Here is a 10,066-nt window from a genome sequence, read left to right as displayed (position 1 = left end):
TTTTCCTTATCCGCTGTGAGGGTCATAAGGACAGAGGGATGTCGTATGCTGTAAAGCCCTGTGAGGCAAATTGTGATTTGTGATATTGGGCTTAATAAATAAAATTGATTGATTGATTGATTGATTGATTGATTGATTGATTGATTAGTCGACTAATCGTGGCAGCCCTACTCTAGTGCGCCTATTCTATGGTCCTAATGATGTGGAATATCTGGGTAATTTCATACCATGGAAATTAAGTTTTTTGGCTTCATGCCCCACTGAGTAACCTTCATAGGAATGAACAAGACCCTGCCTCCAGTGTTGTATTTGGTTCTCTTTATAAGTCAGTGGTTCAAGCCACTAGGAAGGTCAGCCATTGTTTCTTTCCCTGACTGTAAGCATCCAACTGGAAATTAAGAGGAGAGGAAAATGAGGCTACAAATTCTGATTATGTTAATCAAGACAAAATCTTCAAATGTCTTGTTTTATCAGCAGCTGAAAAAGTATTCTGTTAACTATGTGATATAACAGAGAAAAGCAGCAAATCCTCAGATTAAACAAGCTTCTATGATTGATTAAATTCAAATCAGTTGATAGTCTGCATTTTTTATTAACTGACTAATTGATTCATCAACTCATCGTTTCAGTGGTAGAGAAAAGCATATTATACATTGACAACATCTATCCTGTGTTTGGGAGAGGGTAGAGTTTCATGTAGAGCCAGAGCTTGAGGTTGCCTGACATCGCCAGATCAAATTGTAAATGCAAATTAGTCTGGACAGCTACGCTTATTTCAATTTACAAGTGCTGAGCAATGGACAAATATCAACAGACTACAAGTGTTTGCCGTAAGAACTTGAAGATAAAAGCTTTTTAACTCACCTTACTAAAATATCTGAATCAACACAGAAGGCCCAAACCATTTTTGATCAACTTGTTGATCTTCGAAAAGGTCTCAAAAAACATTTCCCTTATTAGATAAACGGTTGTGATTGGCCCATCAGATCTCAAGTTGCTGGAAACCTGCCTGAATGGGACAGGAACCAGATGCATCTGCCAGAGCAAATAAAACATGAGTTCACAGATTCGTCTGGTTCTCAGGAAAGGTTCAAGGTGGGGTGAGACAAGAAAGACGGCACTGTCAAATACGCCCTTAGGAGCTGTTTTTATTAGGAATACTGACGGTTACAAATGAGATGTTTTGAATACTTTGGCTGCATTTCCTCTGATTAGGTCATTCAATTGACATTAATTTAAAAGGACCAAAGCACTGCAGTTCTCTACAGTATATAAAGTGTGTGGAAAAGAAACACTTAAAATGAACTTATTGTAGTTAGGTTTTTAATATGAATCATCTGAGGTATATTAAAATTAAAACATATTATACATTGTTTGAGAACAACTGGAAATGTAGTTCACAGATGGATGTGTTAATTTTAAAATTCAGATAGACTGAAATTAATTATGGTTATTCATAAATATTAACTTGAGCAATGGTTGTGATTAGAATACAGTACAGTGAGTTTTCAAAGATTAGGCTAAATAATGAAGCTGACAGAATACAGAATGTCTTGCCTGAAAATGAAATTTTGGTATTCAGCCCTTAACCCAGTGATAGGTTCAAATGAAAGACTGTAAGCCTATTTAATTAAACAATGGCTGAAATGTTATTTTTATATGGTATAAATGGTGATTTACTGGTTACATGATGGATCATGAAGGAAGGATGCCTCAGACACCACCACCTAGCAAATGGCCTCTACAGTTCTCTACAGTATATAAAGTGTGTGGAAAAGAAACACCTTGAAGTATAATGCAATAAACAATAAAAACTTCATAAAAATGAACTTATTGCAGTTAGGTTTTTAATGTGAATTTAATGCAACACTGTAATTAGAACTGGCAAAAATCTAGATATTACATCTATATGTCATATGACACTTGATATCGTAATATTGTAAGTGCTGACTTCCTGGTTTTAAAGGCTGCATTATAGTAAAGTGATGTAACTTCTGTTCTTACCAGACTGTTCTATATTTTCTCTTCCTCTACTGATTATACTCATTACTTTTGTTTTTGCTCCCATTTTTTTACAGGTTGAAAATTATTTCCCTGTCATGAGATGTCTTCACTGTTGTTTCCCTGAATTTGGCAGTACATCCAAGCGGCAGATCACACGTAGCAACACCAGCTCAGGACCTCTGCATCGTGACAGAAATTTGGTGACAGCTTTGCACTATAAGATTGCTAAAATCTCACTGTCTGTAGGAGGCTTAAGACCAGCCACAAACCGTCTTGAGGAAGCTCATCTGCATGCTCACCAGGGTCTTGACCTGACAGCAGTTCATCATCATAACCGATTTGTGCAGGTGTGAGACTGGTTTGATGTACTGCCAAATTCATGGAAACAACGTTGAGGTAGTGAAATGAACATCCAATTCATGGGCGACAGCTCCTGTGCATATTCCAGCAGTCAGCATGCCAACGGCACGCTCCCTCAAAACTTGTGACATCTGTGGCATTGTGCCGTGTGATCAAACGGAACATTTTATAGCTGCCTTTCATTGTGACCATCCCAAGACACACCTGTGTAGTAATGATGCTGCTCCATCAGCATCTTGATACACCACACCTGTCAGGTGGATGGATTATCTTGGAAAAGGAAAAGTGCTCACTATTATAGATTTTAACAAATTTGTGACCAAAATGTGAGAGAAATATATCTTTGTCTATTGAATGCATGAAAACACTTCAACTTAAACTCGTGAGAATGAGAGCAAAAACAAATGTTTTGCATTTACATTTTTGTCCCAGCTCTAGCTGTAGTGTAAGATTGCATCTGACAGCGTAAGTTTCATGTTGTAACTCCACTGTGTTTTAAAGATAGTGCAGAAGCCACACACACACACACACACACACACACACACAGGGGTTGTTAACTTCATTAACTTAGAACATTTTTCTTGAATGGGGGGTTTTGTCTGAGTCTTACTCAGCCTGAGGGTAGTTCAGTCCACATGACTGCTGGACATGCTGATGTATCTTCATACCAGCCAGTCACACACACACACACACAGACACACACACACACGGGTCTTTATCTGACTGTCCGAGGATGGGAAGAAGCTCAATACATTAGGTTTAACTCTTTGTTAATTTCATGTCATTTCAAATACTGTGGAGACTCCCAGCCAAGTCAGACCCTCAATAGTAAAAACTAGAATCCAACCAGGAACTAACACTGTGGTGGTTTCACCCAGAAAGTCCCTAAAAACGGACTTAGTGTGACATAACTGTCTGAGATGTGGACCACTGTACTGTACCGGCAGCGATTCTCTCAGCCGCTGCCTTTTATGGACAAGGCACAAAGAGGACAGGGCTCATTGTGTAGTTTGGCTGGAAAACTACTGTGAACATCGACACTACTGACAATTCCTCGTGAACCCTAACACGTTTTACACCTTTGTTCCTCTACAATACAAAACAAATGAATCTTAAATAATAAAAGTTATTAACGCAAAGCCGCTCGCTTCGATACCTGCGTGGATCAAGAGACTCTCACCCGAAGCACGTTTGAAAACTCTGACAATTTACTGTTCCCTAGCTTACAGTGAAATATAAGACGTGTTATAAAACATATGCCACCGTGTTTTAGGACAACTAACGTCTTCTGTTACTGTCGGCATTAAAGCCACAACTCAATAATGTCAACTTTTAGAAATTGACCTTATTCCCCCCCTGGAACTCCCCACCGATCCATCTGAGGAGGAGGCGATGGGAGTAACGTTAACCACAGAGGCGGTGATAACAGTGGGATGTTATCACAGTGTTATTCCGTGGTTATGTGTTTCTGTTTTGGTCTCAGCCTGTGGCAACATGAAGAATGAATCCATGCTATTCAGAAAAGGTCTAGTAGGTCATGTGTGTCTTGTGCTTTTGCCTGATAAGCAACGTGGCATTAAATTGTCCGATTTTTATATGGAATTCGGCGCGTGCAGCCTTGAGCTTTATATAGCCTAACGGCGGCTTATTACTCTTAAGTAAAGTTTGAGCGCTGTCAAACCAAACAAACACCAATTCAATTACAGCCCGTTAAACTGAATGTCACATTTTATACATGTCATACGTGTTTATCTGCTGTGCCTCAGTGCTCCAACGTGCAACTGGTAGATGCTAGAAGAAGTTTTACAGCATGTCCGCTCTTTTCTTTACCTTGTTCTCCGGTGTTTCCGCTGGCTCTGTCCAGTGTGCCGTTCAGCAACAGAAAAGAAAGAAAAACGAGCAAACGTCCACATTTTGCCGGTGATATTTGGGCATTTTTCTGCCTGTGTTTACTGTACATCCCTGTGACCCTCGGTACCGCCGACCGTCCTCCCTTTCCTCGCCGTTTTCAACTCTGCCTCCCTTTCTGACTCCTCCGAGCGTCAAACACTACGGAGTCAGATACAGCACTTCCGGTCTGAACCATTAAAATAAAACCGTGATGAATGACCTGAACAAGCGCCACAACTACAAGTCATCATTTTAGCCAAATAAGGGATCAAAAATATATATTCTTTCATTTAATTTTTTAGCTATTGTTTACAATGTTTGTTTTTGTAATAAGTAGGTTTGTCAAAATTGACCCTGATATGCTTAGGGACTGTTTGTTACTTGTGAGGGGGTAGAGGGTGGTGCAAAGTGGGGGAGGTGTGTCAAATGTTTTCTTTTCTTTTTTTTAACTCAGTGGAGGAACTTTTTATACATTTTTGCTTAGGGAAGGGACATACTACTTTTAATTGTCGTATTTTGTATTTATTTTAAATACCCTTGGAACCCCGAAACCCAGTGGCAAAAATTGTATATAAAGATGGGTTATGCATCTTCACCAGGCCCCCAGGTGAAGGCATTGCAGCAGATTTTTCCCAGTGGCCACTCACGGTAGAACTACCTAAAATGACAGAAACCATCTTGGAAAAAATGTATTTGACGTCTTCTTTAAGTTTTCCCATGTCCCATCTACTAACATGGAGGAGACAGGGTTTATGATCTATACTGCAGCCGGCCAAAAGGGTCGATCAAGATGTTTTGGCTTCATTTTTGGGGAGTTGTTATATTGTCCATCTTTACATACAGTCTATGGCTGGTGGGTTTAAAAGCCATGTTTTAAGAATCCCCCAAAATTACACCAATTATATCATAACCAGAAACTGTAAAAACATCAATTATTGTTGGATTTTCAAATTCAGACGATCCTTGAACACATCATGCACGATGTAGGGATCCATCTTAAAAATCACTCAATAAACAAGTAGCACTAGGCAGATCCTTTCAGAAACATTAAAGTCTGCACTCAAAGTATGCATGCCATAGTGAAAAACCAAGTCTTATTCAACTCCAGGATTCCAGCTTTTAGCTGAAACCATGAAAGGGCAAGTTTTTAAAATCTAATAACGTCCCCGGCACCAAGTTATTATTATTGCCACTGTTGTGTACAGTTATTCACCCTCATTTTATTGGCTCTTATACTTACATTTGGTGTTATATACACACACACACACACACACACACATATATATATATATATATACATATATATGGTTATTTGTGGTGGAGGGAGGGTCATGTATTTTCCCCCACTCAGTTGTCACTAGCTGACAATTCCATGCATGTGCATATATGCAAGTAGGTAGGTTAGCAGCAATATTAAAAAAGACACGAGTTAAAACAAATCTAACAACAACAGCTGAAGCTGAGTAATTATTACACTTCTATCAGGGACTGAATCTGGTGTAATATTGTGGGGAGTAATTGGGAATGAGGAACAGGTGAGCAGGTGGATATAGGTGACAGGTGACTGGTGACTGGGACCTGTGGGAAAATCTGAAGGCATCTGGTGGATGGATGGAGAGTGGCGAGTTTGGAAAGTTGTGAAGAAATGCATGGTCCTCGGGGCAGTAAGAAGTGGCTGGAGACAGGGACAGAGGGGAAGATTAAAAACAGGACTCATTACTAGGGCTACTGCCTTGCGGTGGCCAGTGAATATCACACATCTACCAGCTGGTTTTATCAGCTATATAATTTTAAAAGAACATTATTAATCTTTTATTATTATCATTTTATGGACTGACTCAGCAGGATTGGGTAAGGGTCATAACATTCATGCAGATGGTTGGGTTAATACCAACTGTGTCCCATTTACATACATATTCATTCATTAGCAGGTTTTACATATGTAGTTCACACGGGAAAAGTCCATCCATCCACTAGTTATACCACTTAAAGGGTCACTGTGGGGTTGAACAGATCCCAGCTGATATTGGTCCACAGGCAGGCTACAATATAAAACACACTCAGCAGATATATGTATACTAAAAAGAAACTCTTTATATCCTCCTGAGATCTTAACTTTTGTATGGTATGCATTTTTATTTTCTCCAAGCTATATGGGCTCAGTAGGTTCTGATAAGTACAAAAAAAGAAATACTGTAAATGATAATTAAGTCCCAATGTCCTAAAACGGCTATTTCCTAATTAACAGTGTCTTAGCTTGTTGCTGTTGCTGAAATTGGTCAAATTTGTTACCATATCAAACTACAAACATTAGTAATCATAAATAAAAAAAGTTTCAACCATAAAATGTGTCTGGATCAGCTGCATGGATTAGATTATTGTGCTCTTACTACCACTAGATGGCACAAAAAAGTGTCCATGAATGAGGAAAACAGGCCTAAGTTCTGTAGAATGAAGTATAAAGTCAACTTAACCCAAAATGTAATGTCCTCATATGAGGACACAGGGTCTCAGGAGGATATACAGTACTCTGCAAAACATTATAATTCCTCTTTTTGGAAATTTAATGGCTGTGACATTCCTAAAGTCAGAATTTGATTCACATTGCATCGGCTCAGTTCCTGTGTCATTTCCAGCTCCTTCACAACAGTATGTTGACTTATTGTGTGTGCCAAGTGCAAAAACAGGAAACTATGACATGAATGCATTTTACTGCTGATCTCATTTTTACTTGACTGGAAAAAAAGCATTCAAAATAGCCACATTTTCCACGTAGCAAAGAGTCGCGCTCCACCTCAGATAGGATACACTGCAGACATAGGATGGATAGTGCACACAGAGCTGCTTTATACAGGACAGTCAACAATTTTGTGTACACAGAAAGAATGTTGAGCTTAACAGTCAGCAGTTTAACTTGCACATGTTGTTCTTTCAGTCCTTTCAGTGTGTATTATAGTAACCTCACTGCTAAGCCAAAGCAAGTAAACACCTGTTTCCTGGCCTATTTATCAGCGAGCTAATCAGCCTGATAACCTGCAGCTGTCCCGCCTGCTGCCTGCCACAGCTGCAGGTCCTCACACAAAGATACCAGGGGCCACTTTAATACCAGCAACTGTAATGTTCACAGTCTTTATAGTCTGTGTACTGGTTAGATCTAATCTATAATGATTTCGCTAAGTGTGGGCCCACTTAGAGATGTATGCTGACTTGTGTGCACCACGATGTTTTTTTTTTTATCTCTTTTTTTCCCGTCAGGACAGTTCAGACTTTTATTTTGAAGTCAAAATCAGCTCTCATCCGGTGATAACCTCATTGTATTTAGCTTGAGGGCACTTGGCGCTTGACAAAAGAAGGCATGCGTTTGATTAATGCTGTTTGCAAGTTTCCTTGTAAACTCCTTCATCCAAAGTCAGAAGATTTAGAAAGAAAGTCATCTTCAGTTTATTCATAAATGATAACAAATTTGCATGAATGAATGTTGTTATCAAATTCATTTAAGTGTTGGTTTCATGTTAAAGCATAACAGATAATAATTGATTAAACAAGAAATTGATAAATAACATTAATTTTGTGTACACAAAATTGTTGACTGTCCTGTATAAAGCAGCTCTGTGTGCACTATCCATCCTATGCCTGCAGTGTATCCTATCTGAGGTGGAGCTCGACTCTTTGCTACATGAAAAATGTGGCCATTTTGAAACTTTTTCTTCCAGTCAAGTACAAATGGAGTGAAAAGGAAATACGAAGTTGAAAATTAACAGTTAGACAAATTGAATCTGATGCCTTTCTAGTAATTTACACCTCAGATTTTGCTGGAAAAAAAAAGATCTCCAGTACTTAACAGCAGACATGTAAGATCTCAGCTGTTCAACACACATTTTAAATGAAATTTAAAATTCTAAATTCACCATGTATCTCATCTCAGTGGCATCTTACTGTGCTTAACTGCAAACCAAAGTCCTTCAAATGTACGTGATCTTGTTTAGTTATTATTGAGGGCAAATACAGTTAATTCATCACTTCAAGTGGGAAAAGTATAGACACCATGAACACTGAATTAAATTGAATGTAATGAGTTTATTTTTGTTTCATAATATGCTGCATTTACCTGCTGGTAAGAAGCTGTGATATCGGAGCTTTGAGAGTTTGCTGAAGCCTGTAAGCACATTTAGCAAGAGACGCCCTACACGAATCAATACAGACAGTTGGTTATAAGATGTTATGTTGTAAGTTTGGTAATACATAGTAAAATGCATACATTGTCATACTTTTCTGTTTTTGCACTTGATACACAATACAGTAAGTCAATATACAGGTACTTTACTGTTTTAAGGAGCTGGAAATGACAGGATTTGAGCTGATGCAATCATGTGAGTCACATTTTGACTTTCAGAATGTCACAGGAAATAAAACTCGGAAAATAGGAATTAAAATGTTTTGTCAAATACTTTATATAATGGTTGGTTTTTTTGTTTCCTCAGGTATCCCTGCTATAAGCAAGGCCCAAAAAGCAACTTTTTGTCCCATAGACTCTTTACAGGTTAATGTAGCCATGTCAGCAGCATACTCCAATATAAAGAGTTTTAGTATACATATATCTGCTGAGTGTGTTTTATATTGTAGCCTGCCTGTGGATAAATATCAGCTGGGATTAGTTCAACCCCACAGTGACCCTCTAAGCGGTATAACTAATGGATGGATGGACTTTTCCCGTGTGAACTACATATGTAAAACCTGCTAAAAATGAATATGTAGTATGAAATTGGGACACAGCTGGTGCCGACCCCGCCATCTGCATGAATGTTATGACCCTTACCCAATCCTACTGAGTCAGTCCATAAAATGATAATAATAAAAGATTAATATGTTCTCTTAGAATTATATAGCCGATAAAACCAGCTGGTAGATGTGTGATATTCACTGGCCACCGCAAAGGCAGTGTGTGTGTCCCATGGAACCTTACAGAGTGTCCTGGTAATGAGTCCTGTTTTTACTCTGCTTAGTCTGTATCTCTGTCCCCGTCACCAGCCACTTCTTACTGCCCCGAGGACCATGCATTTCTTCACAACTTTCCAGACTCGCCACTCTCCATCCATCCACCAGATGCCTTCAGACTTTCCCACAGGTCCCAGTCACCTATCACCTATATCCACCTGCTCACCTGTTCCTCATTCCCCAATTACCCCCCACAATATTACACCAGCTCATCTCCACCTGCTCCTGTCTGCCACACACTGTTGCCCATAACCTTTGCATCCAGCCATCTGCACATGTTCCTGCTTTCTTTTACCTGTTCCTGTATTTTGATATGATGTCCGTTCCTGACCATTGCCTTTTAGTAAATGCATGCAATACACAAACAAAAAGAAAGCAGGCATTTGCCATGATAGGGACATTACATGCTGGAACTGTTCCTTGGTGAACAGCTGCCTGATCACTAACTGTGCACAGTTTCCCAGTCTTGTCATCACAGTGTGTTTGGACCATCATGCCTGTGCAGAAACCAAAACCTTTGCTCACAGAGCGTACCTGATAGCACTTCACAGAAGTACTGGGATGGATTAACTTTAGCATGAAAATATCAGTCATTTTTCAAAACACTGTAACAATCAAACCCAAAATAACAAATTGCCACATGGAGCTCTTAATCTGTAGCTTGAGACACAGAGCAGCAGGAGCTCTGTCTTAATTCTAACTGTGAATCTTTGCTTGCTGGAGAGCAGCTCATCTGTTGGAAGGTGTGTTGTCCTGTTTAAAGAGGAGAGATGGCACGATGTGAGAGGTTTCATGCCAAAAACACAGTTTCTCCCTC

The 10,066-nt window shown here is 39.2% G+C and overlaps 1 protein-coding gene across 1 annotated transcript in view; it reads right to left on the bottom strand.

Moving 5' to 3' along the window:
- The window catches only part of adam19a (ADAM metallopeptidase domain 19a), a 283,587-nt gene extending 279,185 nt beyond the window's left edge, over nucleotides 1-4,402 (bottom strand). Inside the window, exon 1 of the mRNA XM_050067214.1 lies at nucleotides 4,195-4,402. Within this exon, the coding sequence (XP_049923171.1) occupies nucleotides 4,195-4,324 (130 nt within the window). The 5' untranslated portion in view covers nucleotides 4,325-4,402. The remainder of the gene's footprint in view (nucleotides 1-4,194) is intronic.
- Between the last annotated feature and the right edge of the window lie 5,664 nt (nucleotides 4,403-10,066).

The sequence above is a fragment of the Epinephelus moara genome, chromosome 17 (genome assembly GCF_006386435.1).
Source record: "Epinephelus moara isolate mb chromosome 17, YSFRI_EMoa_1.0, whole genome shotgun sequence".
NCBI lineage: Eukaryota > Metazoa > Chordata > Actinopteri > Perciformes > Serranidae > Epinephelus > Epinephelus moara.
This window is presented reverse-complemented; position numbering and strand designations above follow the sequence as displayed.